The sequence below is a fragment of the Sapajus apella genome, unplaced genomic scaffold (assembly GCF_009761245.1).
Source record: "Sapajus apella isolate SASKATOON/1434 unplaced genomic scaffold, GSC_monkey_1.0 scaffold40, whole genome shotgun sequence".
In the NCBI taxonomy this organism is placed as follows: Eukaryota; Metazoa; Chordata; class Mammalia; order Primates; family Cebidae; genus Sapajus; species Sapajus apella.
In genome coordinates, this window is record NW_022436980.1 from 20,267,762 (window position 1) to 20,286,426 (window position 18,665).

Genomic DNA, 18,665 nt, shown 5'->3' on the forward strand with positions numbered 1-18,665 from the left:
TTAAAACAAGTATTAAACATTAGTCAGTGAAGCACATGCTGAAGTATCTGGGATGAGCGCACTGATTTTGCAAACTACTCTGAAATGCGTCAAAAGTACAGTGATTGATGGAGAGTGTGCTTGAACAACACTTTATGAAATTCTGGACTTTGAAGACTTGGAAGGTCTTGAAAGAAAAATCTTACTGGAAAATGAAGGAAAGGGACTTTTTGTTATGCAGTGGTAAAAGTTTAGCAATACAGTTTTCTGAAATTATATTGGTATGGGTAACCTAGCTAAGGAGATTTTCAAATAGTGTTGAAAATCTTGATTTCTTCTTGGGTCCTACAGTAAAATGCAAAAGGAAGGAGTTAAACTGAGAGAAGGACTATTAAATATGAAATCAAGGGTGTGACTTAAAACCATTCATTAAGACCTCAGAAGAAACAAAGATGGTGCCTCAGAGTACTATTCAGTCACAGAGGAGCACTTCAAAGAAACTGTCGGGCACGGTGACTCACGCCTATAATCCCAGAAATTTGGGAGGTCGAGGTGGGCGAATCATGATTTCAAGAGATCGAGACCATCCTGGCCAACATGGTGAAACCCTGTCTCTACTAAAAATAAAAAATTAGCTGGGCGTGGTGGCGCCTGCCTGTAGTCCCAGCTACTTGGGAGGGTGAGGCAGGAGAATTGCTTGAACCCAGGAGGCAGAGGTTGCAGTGAGCTGAGATCCCACCACTGCACTCCAGCCTGGCGCCTGGTGACAGAGTGAGACTGTCTCAAAAAAAGCAAAAAAAGAAAAGAATTAAGGGTATGCCTCATAGATTTTCTCAAACAAGATGCCTCTAGGAAGCTTAAGGGATATTGCCTCACGTTGTATCAGCAAGGGCCCAAGGTGGAGAAGAGATTAGGGCTATGACTTCAGCCTAATGAAGTGAACCCCCAGAAGCATCACAGGTAACACCCACAGTTTTTAAAGGCGCTATATGTGCAGAAATACCACTAGTTTAGGCTGAGGGGGTCCGAGAACGATGAGAACAGAGGCTTTCAGACAGAATTCTGTCGAGAAGCAGGCTGCATGAGCTGCTCAGCTGCAAACACGTGCTGCTTTTCATAGGAAAAAAAAAAGGAGGAGGATAATTGGAGGACAAAACGAAGCCCCAAGGGCAGAGCCAAGAACGATGGAGAATTCTTCCTGGGCCTGAAGACTTAATAAATAAATTGATATTTGCTTGGATGGCCTTTAGAATCCTGTGGACCAATGACTCCATGTGCCTTCTGTTTCCCCCCTTTGAACAGAAATGTCAATAGAGGTTATCCTGCACCTGTCCCACCACTGTGTGCTGAGCATGTGGGAGAGGTAACTTGTCTCATTAGTTTCAGAGGTTGAGAAGAAGAAAGGTACTGAAAGAGCTGTACTTAAGGAACTAAATCTGAGGTGCCCCTACTGCACCTGGACCTGATTTAGATGATGAGATTCTGGATACTAGGCTCACGCTACAATGGGATGAGACTTCGCAGTCCTTGGAGGGGTGAGTATATTCTGCACACTGAAGGGATGTAAGTCATCGGGGGGCCAGAGGAAGATTGTGCTAGCCAGATTCCACGATAGCTCCTCATGATCTCAATCTCCTTGTATTCATATTCCTTTGTAATCTCTTCCCCATGAATGTGGACTGGATTTACTAACTTGCTTAACATGGCAGAAGTGACGAGATGTCAACTCTGAGAATAAACTATAAAAAGATTGTGGTTTCTGTCTTAGGTGCATTTGCTGGTTCCCTCTTGGATCACTTGGCCCGGGGAGAGACAACTGCAACACTGTGAGGCAATCCAGTGGAGAGGCTCACAGAGTGTGAGATTGAGACCCGCCAACAACCACATGAGAGCTGCAAGGTGAACTCTCCCGAGCTGAGCCTCCAGCCCCAGTCCACAACTTGGCTGGTACCTGATAAGAGATGCAGAGCCAGAGGCACTGAGCTAAGTTATGCCTATGAGATAACAGAAACTGAGATAATAAATGTGCTTGTTTTGTTTTAAGCTGCTAACTTTTGGGCAATTTGTCAATGCAACAATCGATTAACACAAGGGACAGAATTAAGAAACCATAATGAGAAGGAAGAAGGTGATTCAGAGAATGAATAGGACATAGTCCTGTTTTCTCTTAACAGATAAGCATCATCTTGGAGATAAAGAGTGGAAGAAATATGAAATGACCAATGCTCAAATAAAGCAGCAGCAAGAATATACAATAGTGGAGACTCAGAAGGGAAAGGGCTACACACTCCTGCTGAAGATTCCTTTATGATTCAAGGAGATAAACAAAAGGCCAGCAGAAGAAAAAAGAAGTCCACTGTGGCCTCTGAGCACGCGAAGATGGGTCATGGAACCACTGAAGTGCTATTGACATCATGGAAGCATCAAGGAAAAGTCACAGAATCCTTCGTAAGGGTTTATATTCTGGGAACCATAATTACAAGTCACTAGCGCTGGCTCCGAAGGGGTGATGCAATCTCTAGGAGTAGGGAATTCATCATTTATTTTGGAAGTGATTACTGGGGGAAAAAGAACTGTTGGCAGATCTTTATACTCACATTATTAGGCAGGCCAAGGATGATTATTTAGATGTGAAATGGTTGCTAGAGATGAGGTAGTTGCATGGTTTTAAGAACTTTAAAGTTATAAATCTACTGCTTAGAATACTCAACAGACTGGAGGCATGTATTCAGCGATGCAAATGCGAGGCCCAGCTATGTCAAAGGAGGGAATGTCATCTTCCTTGACAGATGATCTTGACTGGTGATATCAAAGCCTAAATGTATATTACAGCTGACAGCATCATGCCAAGCAGCTCCTGTGCAGGCATTAAGAAAAACTGAAAGAATAGACAGTCTTAAGCAAATTTGAAGAAAATCAAAATTTAAATATAGCATAGTTTTTTAAACGGATCCAGAAAAAATGCAGTTATATTTAGAAAACATACATGTGGTCATATCTGCAAATAAGAGCCCAAAGCTGTGTTAGGTACTTTAGTGGACACAAAGGAAAATCTGGCCCTGAGGGACTTACGAACCAGCTGGAGACTCAAGTTCTATGCATGTAAACAATTAGAGAAGGACATACAGACAGTATGCCTGACAGTGAGTCATCCTTGGGGCGGTGGGATGAGTTCCAGAGGCAGAAGAGCAGTGGGAGAGAGAGGACAAAGGAGCGCACAGGGGAGCTGGAGGGACTGTGTGGGCAGGCAGGGATGGAGAGGACCCCAGCCCTGAATGTCAAGGTGGAGGAGCCTTTCAAGGAGGGAACTGTGTTGGGAAGATCAGGGATGTGGCTGGAGGAGGGACACTACATCACAAGGCCCTGAGAGACCTCTGCAGGCAGCTGTGTCAGGGAGCTCATGGCTTACAAGCTGGGACAAAGGGCTGAGATGAGAAGAGTCACGAGAAAACTCAGATACCGGTATGGTCATTCATTCCTTCATTTCACAAATAATGAGTGCCAATTAAGGGCAGGGTTCCACGCCAGATGCCGTGGAGACGTAGAGATAAAATCTGTCCTTAAGGTGAGCCTCCTGGGAATGAGCAGGGACCTAGATGGGCAATGCTCATATGAGGCAGAGGGGCACATACAGATTCTCATGTCAACTCAGACAAAAAGGATATTTCCCTGGCCAGGGAAATTAGGATAGGGTTGGAGAAAGGGGTTAGGGCATTTTGCATATCGAGGACTTGCACTCTTCCAAGCAATTTGGTGGTGAAAGAAAGCAAGAGAAAGGTGATTAAAATGGGCAGTAGCATCTTAAGGTTTTGTAATTTTTTTTCACTTTGCAGAAAACAGCAATAGCATGTGCCCAAAGAAACACATGAGAACACCGTTAATACAATTTTCCCGGGCTGAAGGAGAAAGGACAGGTAAAAAGGGAAGTGCAAGCAACAGTGTCCTCAGAGCCTGGCTCGCAGCCAACCAGATGGGCCATGACCCCCAGAACCTGTCTCTCTGAGCCTCTGGTTCTTTGTAAAAGGGGTACCACCTACCTCCTGGGGATGCTGTGAGGATTATGTTACAGAGCACCTTATACAGTGACAGTGTTAACTGCTCCATAAAAGGTCTTTATTCTTTTACCAATGGGTCCAGAAAGAGTAAGGACAAGCCAGAAGAAAATCAAGGGGGAAAGCAAGGAAAAACTTAAGCCAGTAGAGTATGAAGAAGAATATGTGCAAATTAGTTCTGTAGGTAGACACTGATCAGAGGCAAGAGTCAAAGAGGGCACACTATGGCATGGTGAGTGGGCTAAGCTAAGGAAAACTTAAACCCCTCCTTGAGGAAATAAATTGAAAACCTAAGGATGTGTTATCCTATAGGTTTCCGGAAGAATGATTAAGACTAAAACCAGCATAGGGCCTTAAGCAGAATATTTAATGGTTGGAGAAGAAAAACAAGGTGATTATATATCAAACACGTATACCTTTCTGCATTTCCCTTCCCAGGAAGAAAAAGCAATGGACGAAATAAACAAGATTATAATACAATAATCAACTGTAACTTAATAATGAACACTTCGGTGATTACTCTTTGCTAACTGCTGCCTGAAGTGCTTAACAAGTGCACACTCATTTAATCATCACTACAGCTCTGCGAGGAAGACATAATGATTATCATTTACCAAGAAGGTGACTGAGTCACAGAGAAATTTAACTTGCCCTCCTAAGCGGGCAAGTTAAGCAACACTATGCTAAGTTGCTTCTCACAGTTATCTTGAGCTAAGTCACAAACTTTGGGTAGAATCACACTATGGTGGAATGAGTTTAAGGCATCTATAATAAGAATAAGACCCCAGTTTGTTGCTATGAAAAAGATAGTAACTTTGGATTGATAGTAGACAGACTTTTAAAAATCCCACATAGGCCAGGCACTGTGGCTCATGCCTATAATCCCAGCACTTTGGGAGGCCAAGGGAAAGAGGATCACTTGAACCCAGAAGTTCGAGACCAGGCTGGGTAACATAGTGAGACCCCATCTCTACAAAACAATAAAGAAATTAGTCAGGTGTGGTGAAGCACATCTATAGTCCCCGCTGCTCAGGAGACTGAGGTGGGAGGATCACTTGAGCTTGGAAGGTTGAGGCTGCAGTAAGCCTCAACAATGATTGTGTGTCACTGTCCTCTAGCCTGGGCAACACAGCAAGACCCTATCTCAAAAAAAAAACCCAAAAAAACAAACGCACACACGCACACCAAAAAACCCAAATTACATAGATTTATTAGGTTAGTGCAAAAGTAATTTTTTAAATTAAAAGTAATGGCAAAACCACAATTACTTTTGCAGCAACCTAAATGCCAATCAGGTTTGATGGAAACCCAATGAGAAAAAGCTACAAATGGATGAGCGGCATTTCTAAAGTAAGTAGGAAGATTAAAAAGGCAATAAAAGGTCACAGGTTTAGGAAAAAAGATTACCCAAATGGCTACTTCTGGTAATGCAAAGGCCACAATCGCCTGTTAAGAATGCATATGACAGGCTGGGCATGGTGGCTCACGCCTGTAATCTTAGCATTGTGGGAGGCCAAGGCGGGCAGACCACCTGAGGTTGGGAGTTCAAGACCAGCCTGACCAGCATGAAGAAACCCTGTCTCTATTAAAAACACAAAAAATTAGCAGGGCCTGGTGGCGCGTACCTCTAATCTCAGCTACTTGGGAGGCTGAGGCAGGAGAATCACTTGAACCCAGGAGGCGGAGGTTGCAGTGAGCTGAGATCGCGCCACTGCACTCCAGCCTGGGCAACAAGAATGACACTCTGTCTCAAGAGAAAAAAAAAAAAAAAAAAAGAATGCATGTGTCAGACCATAATGCTGGGCAGAAATATGGTTCCAGGAGCCTGCTAGCAGCATGGCCTGGTGCTGTAATCATGCACTTGAGTGTGTGGTAATCTTCTATATCTTTATGCTATTTGTCTCCTTTTAGGAATTGTACCCTCAAAAGCATAAGGCTGGATTTCTGACAAAAATGTGGCCCAAGAATCTAAGACATCATCATTGTGAAATGCATTTACATAGTTAAAAAACATTAGGAACCAGGAGCGGTGGCTCACATCTGTAATCCCAACACTTTGGGAGGCCAGAGTGGGTGGATTGCTTGAGCTCAGGAGTTTGAGACCAGCCTGGGCAACATGGAGAACTCATCTCTACAAAACATAAAAAAATTAGGACGGGCGTGGTGGCTCACGCCTGTAATCCCAGCACTTTGGGAGGCCGAGGTGGGTGGATCACCTGAGGTCAGGAGTTTAAGACCAGCCTGGCCATCATGGTGAAACCCCATCTTTAAAAAAAATAAAAATAAAAATAAAATAAATTTAAAAAAAAATCAGCTGATTGTGGTGGCGCATGCCTGTGGTATCCCAGCTACTCGGGAGGCTGAGGTGACAGGATCGCTGGAGCCCCGGCGGTCAAGTTTGTAGTGAGCCATGATTGCGCCACTGTACTACAGCCTGGGCGATAAAGCAAGATCTTGTCAAAAAAAAAAAAAAAAGAAAAGGAAGAAAAAGAATTCAGGCAAAAACCAGACCTTGCTGGTTTACAATGACGGAAGCATGGCCCATGGCCTTTTCAAAGGGAAAGAAGGTAAAGGGTTCTCTTAAATCCCACCAACAACTGATATTAGGACACAGGAGGTTCAAAAGGGGAGGAAGAGGCTGATGTCACAATGTAACAGTGGTGCTCTCCCGCAGTGACCCCTTACCTGTTTGGTTTTCTTTGAAGATGCAGGAATTGGAACTGTCTCCTGCTGCATCACTTCCGTGTCTCTTCCTCCTCCTTCGCCATCTGATGCTTCTAGAAAATATAAAGTTTGAAAATCAGAAAAGTCTCTCTCATTGCTAGTGCAATCTTGGTACCACCTTTCCAGAAGGTTCTTTCTCTTCATTTTGTAATTCTACCTCAAAGAAGCTGCACTTAAGGAAGTGTTCCAAAGTGAAAACAGATATTTAAGCACCAACATGGCAATCTCATTTATAAAACTGAAAAACTAAAGATTACTTAGATGTCTCACCTTAGGAGGGAATGTTTAATTATAGAACACTCATACAAAAGGATGTTTTACAGCCTTTAAAAATGGTATTTATTAAGAGTTTACAATGACAAAAGGGTGTCTTATGATGAATAAGTGGTCAGGGCTAGAATTATTGAGTGGTTACTACATGTTTAACACTATGTTTCATAGATGTTATTTTATTTAATTCTTACAATATAAATACTGATTTTACAGATATGAAATCCCTCTATCCTTAGATAAAAAGACTGCTCTTTACAGAGGTAAAGCCATTTGCCTGAGGTCACACACCTGGGAACTAATGTCTATTTGAATCCAAAGTTGTCCCCAGCAAGTGATGCCTGTACCCAGAAGCAGCCAGGCCTTCACATTAGTGCTGGCCCCAGGGGGAAATGTCCTAGACATTACATATTTAAAAAAATAGAAAGACTCTGAAAGGTGGAGAGATGAAAGCAGACTAGTTAGCGATGTTAGGGACCGATAATAATTCAATGGCAAACTCCCCGAGTTATCTTTTTGGCTCATTATCCCAGACTAGGAGCTGAAGAAGGCAGCTACCTGAAAATGCCAATGGAAGCAGACCAAAAAAGCCCCAGCAACAGTCTGCCCTCTCTACCAAAATGGCCAAGAAAGAGGAAGCCTAGCAAGACCAAAAACTTTCAGACAATAACCACTTGACTACAGCCAGACACCACAGAAAAAACTATGGCCTCATCCTCACCACCAAAGACAGAGTAGGGAGTATAGACTTCCACCCTTGACAGGGTGTAAAGAGGTACCCCATGATGGACCCCTAAAGGCTCCATCTCCTACCAGGGTGATGTCGGAGACAAACTGGGAGCTGGGATTTTTATCCCCAGAGGGTGGTAATGAGCCCTCGTCCATCCTCCACTGCCACCACCACTGCAGTATCAATGGTGACCACATGAGGAGCCTGGACTTCCATCCCTTCCTGGCTGTAAGGAAGTATATCTTTCCCATCCCACTGGGATGGTGTCAGAGGAGGCCTAGTGGAGAGTTAGGACTTTCTACGTCACCCATCAGTAATGAGGCCAAATCCACACTAATAGTTTCAGCAAACATTAAAAAGGCTATACAAAGAGATGTACTCGAAAACACTAAGACAAATTAAAGTGGGATTCTACTATATGTTCAGGTAACCCATGGGAAGATAGGTGACCAACCCCTGCTCTTCCCCTGCACGGAGATGCAAAAATCAGTGAACAAACAAAAGAAACACACAGACACACACACACACACACACACACACACACACACACACACACACACAGATTTAACCCCCCAACATATCAATGAATATATTAAATGTAAATATCCCAAACATACCAATTTAAAGGTAGAGATTGACAGAATGAATTTAAAAACATGGCTGAACTATATACTGTTATAAGACACTTCAAATATAATGCTACAGGCAAACTGAAAGCAAAGGGATGAAAATACACATGAAAATATTGGTCAGTGGAAAGCAGCAGTGGTTAATTTCAGGGAAAGTAGACTTCAGAGCAAAGAAAATTACCAGAGAATGAGGGAGACATTGTATGATGATAAAGGGTAATCTGTCAAGAAGACATAGCAATCCTAAATGTGTATGCACCAAACAGCAAGTTCTGCATGCTTTGTACAACTACAAAACATGTGAAGCAAAAACCTGTAGAAATAACATGAGAAATAAATTCACAGTTGACTTGTAAACTTTAACAGTCCTCTCTTAAAAGTTGAGAGAATGACTAGCTAGAAAATCTGCAAAGATATAGAACTGAGTAGCACCATCAAGCAATAGGATCTAATCAACATTAATAGAATAATCCAATCAACAACAGCAGAATACACACTCTTTCCAAGTGTCACAGAAGGTATACCAAGACAGACTATATTCTAGGCCATAAAATATCAACAAAGTTAAAAAGAATTGAAACTGATAAACAGCATGTAAAACAACTTTCAGCAAACATTATGGCTAAAAATGAAAGGCTAAAACTTTGCTCCTGATTGGGAACAAGGCAAGGATGTCAGCTCTTACCAGTCTTATTTGACACAGCGCAAGAACTTTTAACCAGTGCAATATGACAAGAAAAATAAAAGGCATATACATTAGAAAGGAAGATAGCAAACTGCCTCTATTTGCAGAAAACATGATTGTGTACGTAAAAAATCCTAAGGAATCTATCTAGAGGCTACCCCTAGTTCTGTGAAAATTCTTCTATTAGCTTCTATCAATGGAGTCTTCTTTCTCTTAATATTCTCTAATCCATCTTCATCAGGGATCCTTAAGGGGAATCGTGTTTCTCCTTCCTTTTGCCTCTGTACTTCTTTCTACAATGTAGGTAGCCTGTACCCTATAAATTGGCACATAATTTTACCTTGTCTCACAATGTGTACTGGTGTTGCATAAATGTTATGTTTTCTTTCCATCTGAACTGTAAACTCTCTGAGGGTACACATGAATGCCCAAAGTACTTGACCCAGTGTTGACTATAAGTAAAAAAGACTCCCCATACCTATTGCTTTATTTACAGTTTATTATAAAGTTATATATATTGTCTATGTAAAGCATGTCATCCCTTACACAAATTTCTTCATATCCTTATATCATAAAAATCCTTTGAGGTAAAAAGAATGACCTACAAATAATTGCCAGGATCAGCCCCATAAATGTTTAAAAATCAATGAATGACCTTAAAAAATATAAACACTGTATTCCTCCATTCCTCAGAATCTGCCAGCTGAAGAAGACAGTCTACAGTTAAGCAATCAAGTTGAGAATAAATACAGTAGTTCCTTGGTGTCTGTGGGGTATTTGTTCTAGGACCTGTTGCGCCTACCAAAATCCACAGACTCTCAAGTTCCTGATATAAAATGATGTAGTATTTGCATACAACCTATGCACATTCTCCTGTATACTTTGTCATCTTTAGATTACTTGCAATACCTAATACAATTTAAATGCTATAAATATAGTTGTTATACTGTATTGTTCAGGGAATAATGACAAGAGAAAAAAGTCTATACATACTCAGTAAAGACACATTTTTTTTCCAAATATTTTTAATCTGTGGTTGGTGAAATCTACAGATGTGGAACTTATGGAGGACCGACTCTAACATATTTTTAAAGGTATGTGACATTTATGCAACAGAAACTATATGAAATATTTAAAATACCTTGCTAATAAAATGCTGTAAATATGAGTTACTTCTTGTTCCAAAAAATTATTTTATCTGCCACCTTTTAACATATAAAATGAGATCATCTTTTATAATTGTAAATTGGATAATTGTTTCCTTAGTCTGTGATTTTTTTTTTTTTTTTATTCCAAAGGAGAAAACTGCTTTTCTGAAGTAAGGATGCTAGTTCTGTGATTTCCATTAAGAGAATATTGAAAGAAAAGTATGGGGACCCAATCTAGCCAGCTTGGCTCCAGTACTCAGGTTCCTCCAGGACTGCTGGGATTCGAGGCAGCTGAGCTGGGCCTGTGCCACCCACTCAGTCCCAGTGGTTGATTCAGCCAGTGAAATGGAGTCACCAAGACTGCACTGCCTCTTCCCCAATTCCTTGAAGAGTCTACTTTAAAAAAAAGACACTGTCAGATGGGATTGGTTAAGTCATTCCAAAAGAGGAGTCAAGTACTCTGTCCTTTTTCAACCCCTGGCAACAACAGCAAATGAAAATAGAAGGCTGCACATCTCCTTCCCTCAATCCCTATCTTCATCTTCTTTTTGAGAAGTATCTGAAGTCCAGTTGCCCATCATTTTCCTTAGGTTTCCAGGTACTTGCTTGCATAAACCCTTGAAGACCCTGGGTGGGGCCCTGGGAATGGGATCCTATAGTCAATTGTTCCTTAAAATGTGCAAAAGAGTATGTTAAGACCACTGTCTTAACCCCAATATGTTAAGACCACTGTTTGTTCCCCCTCAGAATTCTCTTCTCTCACTTATGTCCCAAGGAGTAGTGCTGGATGGCTGGGAGCATTTTGGGGGAACCATTTAGAGGAAGCTAGTTACACATACATTTAGTTTGAGTTTACTGGGAATTTTGCGTGGTTTGCAATCACTTCTGTCTATGGTCAAATGATTGCTAGCTGTTCTAGGGCTGGCATGCTGCCAGGAATACTCATATCACCCTGTGCTAACTCACCAGACATTCTGACGCAAAGTGGGCAAGGCTAGTGGGTGCAGATCATGACACAAATGTGCCTATAGCATCAGTCCCCAGAAACATGTGGGAAGTGGAGAAGGAACCAGGTTTGGAATGCAGGAAACCTGAAATTAGTCAGTGGAGATTCTTCCAATCATAAAAAATATAAAACTGTAAGCAGAGAATTAGGTTCTCATTTTTGCCTATTCAAAATTGAAGCTGTCTCCTGTAGGAATACATATGGTAGACGGTGCATTGTATATGACTGAAAAGAAACTATATGATTTTTTCTTTATTTGATGAGGATGAATAAAACACAAATTTTCAGAATTGCTGTGGCTGAGACAGTACTGTTATTATTTTTTTCTTATTTAAAATAACTTCTTTCATACCTAATTAAAAAAAATTATTTTTCATACCCCATTTTGTATCAGTAATTTTGCATTCTTTTTCTAAGAGAGGGCCCATGAAACTGCATAAGCTCAGGCCTCACAAAAACCTACATCTGCCCTGGCGAACAACCTTGCTCCTCTCTCATAATTAGTTCTCATAGTTAAGAAAAGAACGGGCTGTGGCTCATGCCTATAATCCCAGTGCTTATTAGGGAGGCTTAGGTGGGAGAATCCCTTGAAGCCAGGAGTTCAAGACTAGCCTGGGAAACATAGTGAGACCCCATTTCTAAAAAAGAAAGAAAGAAAAAGAACAGAGAAAAACAAAACAAACTACTGAAACACATAACATGGATGAATTTCAACAGCTTGATGCCAAGCAAAAGAAGCCAGACCCAAGAGGCTGTATAATGCATGATTTCATTTATTTTAACATTCTAGAAAGGGCAAAACTATAGAGGTGGAAAAAGGATCAGGAGTGACTAGAGACTGGAAGTGGGGGTCTTCTGGGGAGTGATTTAAAAATAAAAGCAGGAAAGAGACCTCTTTTCAAAACAATAGAGGAATAGAAGGAAATTTCATTAAGCTGTAAGCAGCTTCTTTTGAAGCAAGGATAGTGTGGGAGTTAAGATTATGAACTGTGGGATTAAAAGATCTGGGGTTCACATCTCAGCTTCAGCAATTATTAGTTGTGTGATGTGGGGCAAGTGTTACAAATTAATGGAAGTTATCTTCTATCATTATTATTATTATTATTATTATTATTATTATTATTGAAATGAATTCTCGCATTGTCGCCGGGACTGGAATGCAATGGCACGATCTCGGCTCACTGCAACCTCCACCTCCCGAGTTCACACGATTCTCCCGCCTCAGCCTCCCAAGTGGGTAGGGATTACAGGCGCACACCACCACACCCGGATAATTTTCTGTATTTTTAGTTGAGACAGGATTTCACTATGTTGGCCAGACTGGTCTCTAACTCCTGACCTCGTGACCCGTCCGCCTCAGCCTCCCAAAGGTGTGAGTCAACACACCCGGCCCTTCTATCATTGTTTTTTAAAGTCAGGTTTATTGAGGAATAATCTACATATACTAAAAATAACTTTTATGGAAGAGTTCTATGGATTTTGATTAATGTATACAGTTCTGGAACTGCACCCAGTGGGATCAGCAAACTTTTAAGGTAAAGGATGTAGAATAAGTAGATGTTGGGTTTGCAGAGTACTCAGCTCTGCAGGTCTAATGCAAAAGCAGTCCTAGGTAGAGTATAAATGAATGAAAGTGACAGTGTTCTGGTTTGAGACGGAGTTTCGCTCTTGTCACCCAGACTGGAGTGCAATGGCGGAATCTCAGCTCACTGCAACTTCTGCCTCCAGGGTTCAAGTGATTCTCCTGCCTCAGCCTCCCAAGTAGCTGGGATTACAGGTACCCACCACCACGCCCAGCTAATTTTTGTGTATACATACATGTATATGTATATATATGCAATACATACATACACAGAATCTCAGTTGCAGTGAAAAAAAAAAATATATATATACATATTTTTTTTTTTTTTAAGTAGAGATGGGGTTTTACCATATTGGCCAGGCTGGTCTCAAACTCCTGACCTCTAGTGATCCACCTGCCTCAAAGTGCTGGGATTACAGGTGTGAACCACCATGCTCAGACTCCTGGCTGGATTTTTAATCAATTAAAAAAATGTTTAAACGTTTTCATTTTTTTTAAGAGTTTAAACTTTTCATCTTAAGTTCCAGGGTCCATGTACAGAATGTGCAGGTATATGTGTGCCATGGTTTGCTACACTTAGTGACCCATCCTCTAAGTTCCTTCTTCTTCCCTCTCACCCAACAACAGGCCCTGGCATATGATGTTCCCCTCCCTGTATCCATGTGTTGTCATTGCTCAACTCCCACTTATGGGTGAGAACATGCGATGTTTGGTTTTCTGTTCTTTAGTTTGCTGAGGATGATGGCTTCTGGCTTCATCCATGTCCTTGCAAAGGACATGATCTCATTCATTTTGTGGCTGTGTATTATTCCATGGTGTATATGTACCACATTTCCCTCATCCAGTCTATCATTGATGGGCATTTGGGTTGGTTCCATGACTTTACTATTGTAAATAGTGCTGCAGTAAACATATGTGTGCACGTGTCTTCAAAGTAGGGTGATTTATATTCCTTTGGGTATATACCCAGCTGGGTCAAATGGTATTTCTAGTTCTACACACTTGAGGAATTGCCACACTGTCTCCCACAATTGTTGAACTAATTTACATTCTAACCAACAGTGTAAAAGCATTCCTATTTCTCCATAGCTTTGCCAGCATCTACTGTTTCTTGACTTTTTAATAATTGCCATTCTGACTGACATGAAATGGTATCTCACTGTGTTTTTGATTTGCATTTCACTAATGATCAGTAGTGTTGAGCTTTTTTTCATATATCTGTTGGTCATATAAATGTCTTCTTTTAAGAACATATCCTTTGCCCAATATTTGAAGGGGTTGCTTTTTTCTTGTAAATTTGTTTAAGTTCCTTGTAAATTCTGGATATTAGACCTTTGTCAGATGGGTAGATTGCAGAAGTTTTCTCCTAATCTGTAAGTTGCCTGTTCACTCTGATGACTGTTTCTTTTGCTGTGTATAAGCTCTTTAGTTTAATTAGATCTAATTTGTGAATTTTGGCTTTTGTTGCCATTACTTTTGGCATTTTAATCATGAAGTCATTTCCCACGCCAATGTCCTGAATGGTATTGCCTATGTTTTCTTCTAGGGTTTTTATGGTTTTGGGTTTTACATTTAAATCTTTAATATATCTTGAGTTAATTTTTATAAATGATGTAAGGAAGGGGTCCAGTTTCAGTTTTCTGCATATGGCTAGCCAGCTTTCCCAGTACCATTTATTGAATAGGCGATCATTCCCCCATTGCTTGTTTTTGTCAGGTTTGCCGAAGATCAGATGGTTGCAGATGTGTGATGTTGTTTCCGAGGTCGCTGTTCTGTTCCACTGGTCTATATGTCTGTTTTGGTACCAGGACAATGCTGTTTTGGTTACTGTAGCCTGTTTCAAGGGTTTTTGAGTATCTAGTTTCTAATTGTTAGGTACAGATGTCTATGTATGATCATAAACTCGTGTTTTAAAAATGTTACATGCTTACAGATGTTAATCAATCAATTATTGGGATGTGTATTAACATCTTCCCCTCTTATATTGAGCTTGTCAATGTTTTATAGTAATTTTACCAATTTTTATTTACATATTTCACAGCTGTCTTAGGTACACGCAAGTTTAAAATTATTATGACTTCCTGTAAAATTGTTCTTTTTATCATCATGTTGTGACTATTTTTAAAAATCCATTTTATTTAGTTTAGAATCATTTTGTGGGGGTAGTTCTACATTTCCAGAGGTCATCAGCTGTTCTCTGGGAAAGCTACATTATACACACTGAAAAGTAATGTTGAATACACAGCTGTACTTAAGTAGCCTAAAGTGTTTTGCTAAAATTACTCATCCCTAGGAGCCAGTATGTTTTATTTGGCCAGGGCTGGGAACTACTTTCAAGAACCATGTTCCCAGCTCATTAAGAGACTCCCACCAGCATCACTGAGAAAGAACACAATTCTCATATCCAAAGAACAGGACCCTGAGACTGAACTCTGGGAAGGCTCTAAGGTCATGGCAGCAACACAGATCACTGGGGAGGGAAGGGACGAAAAGGCAGTGAGCAGCCTAGCTAAGGAGGAAGAGGCTCTCAATTCCAAATCCACCTATACTCGCAGAGGATGTGCAGTGAAGGAAGGTCCATCTTTTTATTGCTTCTGTACACTTTTCAGAATAATTACTACAGATATGCTATGACCAGAAAAGAAGGGTTTATGGTCAATTAGGCCACATGATCAAATAATCATATGGCCTGTACGTGTATGTCTCATTTACTCTAATTATTCAGAAAGCCTGTTCTCTCTTTATCCTTGTCTCCTTTCGTTTTCCATCAAAATCTTACCCCTATCCTCTAAAATCCAGCTCAGGTTTTCCCTCCTCTGTAAAGATCTTCTGGGCCGGGCATGGTGCCTCACGCCTGTAATCTCAGCACTTTGGGAGGCCAAGGCGGGCAGATCACGAGGTCAGGAGTTCAAGACCAGCTTGGCCAACATGGTAAAAACCGGTCTTTACCAAAAAATACAACAATTAGCCAGGAATGGTGGTATGCACCTGCATTCCCAGCTACTCAGGAGGCTGAGGTACAGAATTGCTTGAATCTGGGAGGTGGAGGTTGCAGTGAGCCAAGATCTCACCACTGTACTCCAGCCTGGGCAACAGAGAGAGACTGTCTCAAAAAAAATAAAAAAAATAAAAAAATAAAAAAAAAAAAATATATATATATATATATAATCTGAAGGCAGAAACAAGAAAGAAAACTATCTTAGGGTGTAATGTAGCAAGCAGTTAAACAACTTCCACTAGGAAAGGAAAATGGGGCAGGGCCTGTATGAAAATGAAGAACTCATTGAAGGAGGGTGCAGGAGGAGCAGCCAACCCAAGACCAGCTTGTCATGCCCAAGGCAGGGCATCCAGCTGCTTTGAGGGGGCTGCTTGGAGGAGCCCAGGCAGGTTCGGCCCTCAGTATCCTGCTTCTTCAAGTCCTGCAGTCCGGAGTCCAGGTGCCAGGACTGAGCCACTCAAAGCTGTGGGCGTGTGGTGCTTCATCAGGCTTCCTACTGGTGCCACTCCAGTTTTGTTTTTTTTTTTCTAGTTATCATCTCTTCCTTTTTGTTTCTTTGCTGTCTTATCTCTGGCAAAAAACTGGGTATGATCTATCTTCTCCATCTCTCAAGCTCCTTAAGATCTCAACTTGTCTCCGAAAGATTTGACAGAACAAATGCTTCTGGATATAAGTCCCTATGAGTTGGTTCTCTCTACCAGTTTTCTTGTCACTCCTCTGAACTGGAAAGGGGAGTGGGTGGTCCTTTTTCCCCTTTCATTTTGTCATTTTTAGTGGCAACAGCTATAGCCTGATGTACATTTCAATAATGCTGTTTTTCTAGCTGAGGCAACAGATCTAGAGTTTGCTTACAAAATATGTCACCAGTTCCCACAAAAAACTTTAAAGCTAGAAAATCTGGACTAGGATGGCAAAACACTAAGCTGGAGTCACTTACGGGTCCTGATGCTCTGACAGAAGGCAAAGTCCGAATGCCAAAAAGACCATCTGAAAAATACAACTAAAGAAAAATGCCTCAACATTTTATGGGATGCTTAAATGCTGCAAACTTTCTGTTGCTAGCGACAAGCCAGCAGAACTAAATCTTAAGGGTTATTTTCTGAAAATTGGACTATTCTAGGTTAGTAATGCTGTATTCATTTATTTTTTAATATGCACACGGGAAGTGAGGTGCAGTGGATTGCATCTGTAGTCCTAGCAACTTGGGAGGCTGAGGCAGGAGGATCACTTGAGCTGAGGAGTCTGAAGATACAGTGAGCTATGATTTTGCCACTGTACTCCAGCCTGGATAACAGAGCAAGACCCTGTCTCTTAAACACTTACACACACACACACACACACACACACACACAGAGAGAGAGAGAGAGAGAGAGAGAGAGAGAGAGAAGAGGCTCCTCAGGAATCATTAGTCCACATCAGGGGCTTAGGTGACATGACCTCAACTTCAGTCGAGTGTTAAAGCTCCCAATCCTTCTTCCTTTCTACTTTGTTTTAAATGTTTGGGAACATTTATATGTTAGGGGGCAGTTTTCAAGCTATGAGCAATTTCGATTCAATCTTTTCTAGCCAACTTTTGCAGTTAAATGAATAGAACCATGGATGCTGGTGGTGGCATTTTGGACCGGAATACGTGTACATTTGAAAGGCCTGCTACATAAATTCTTCATTCTTGTAACAGAAACCAATTGTAATGATAACAGCTCTTATATAATCCTTATTTTGTACAAAGCTCTGTTCTAAATGGTCGTTGTAAATAACTCATTTAACTCCCATATCAATCTTATGAGATGGGTACTGTTGCTCCAGACTGTTTTATAGAGGTAGAAATGGGAGGCAACTGCTCAATGGTAATAAGAAAAAGAGCCAGGATTTGGGCCTACACAATATTGATTCAAAGTCTGCTCTTAACTACCATGCAATATTGCCACTCAAACTTGGAAGGCAAATCAAGTAGCTTGGTGGTGGCACTGGCCTTTAAGAAGGTTATTAGCATCCATTGGGCTTTATGGGTGGAGCCCAGTTTCATATAATGATGTATGTTATATTTAACTAACATTCATCTACATGTGGCAGGCAGCCTCCCTCCTCCAATAAACTCAAACCTAACTGAGTTCAGACATCTGTCAGTAACTCTCCATCACTCCCTCCAATCCATCCTGTCTTTTAGCTAGGGAGAAAATATATCCTGGTTTGCCCAGGCTAGTCCTGGTGTATACTTGTTTCCCCTACATTCCGTCTGGTTTATTAATAGTATCTGTCTTATTGCAGAGATTCTTTAATAAATTAACATAGATTACTACTGCCCAAGTAAGGAAATGGAGATGAGGCCATCCTCAAACTTCTTTGATCCGCAAACCCCACGTTGTGGGACGCCTGTTAACAGCTCCCAGAACAGTGATAGAAGGCCTAAATTGTAGCTCTAACTTTTGTGATCTTGAGCAAACCACTTTATGCCACAGTTTTCTTAATTGTGGATTGATGAAGTCATACTGCTATGATTTATGATTCTCTTCTGATTCAGGCTGACTTCTGTTAAGAATGCTATATACCCTGGATGCGTCAAAGTTTCCAGAGTGTGGAATACTGAAGTACAGAGGAATAGGGTAACATTAAAAAAATAAGGTGAATGTGGCCCACATGTGGGTATGTGAGTTACATAATTTCCCCTAAACAGAAATTTCATAAGAAAAAAGGCCTATGAGGCTACATCTAGACCTGCTATCCACTCACCCTTGTTATAAAGTCCAGCCCCAAGGAAGAGAAGTGTTATGATGGGAAAGCACAGTCTTTGTCATTCACAGGGACTTCAACTACCTATTATACTACTAATACATAATGCATCCCTCAACGTACATCATTAAA

At 41.1% G+C, this 18,665-nt stretch overlaps 1 protein-coding gene across 7 annotated transcripts in view; it reads right to left on the reverse strand.

Moving 5' to 3' along the window:
• CMSS1 (cms1 ribosomal small subunit homolog) overlaps window positions 1-18,665 on the reverse strand; it is a 379,426-nt gene that overhangs the window by 25,607 nt on the left and 335,154 nt on the right. For all 7 annotated transcript variants that reach the window (XM_032299348.1, XM_032299345.1, XM_032299351.1 and 4 more), the window contains one exon: window positions 6,717-6,808. In XM_032299348.1, coding sequence (XP_032155239.1) covers window positions 6,717-6,808 — 92 coding nt within the window. The remainder of the gene's footprint in view (window positions 1-6,716; window positions 6,809-18,665) is intronic.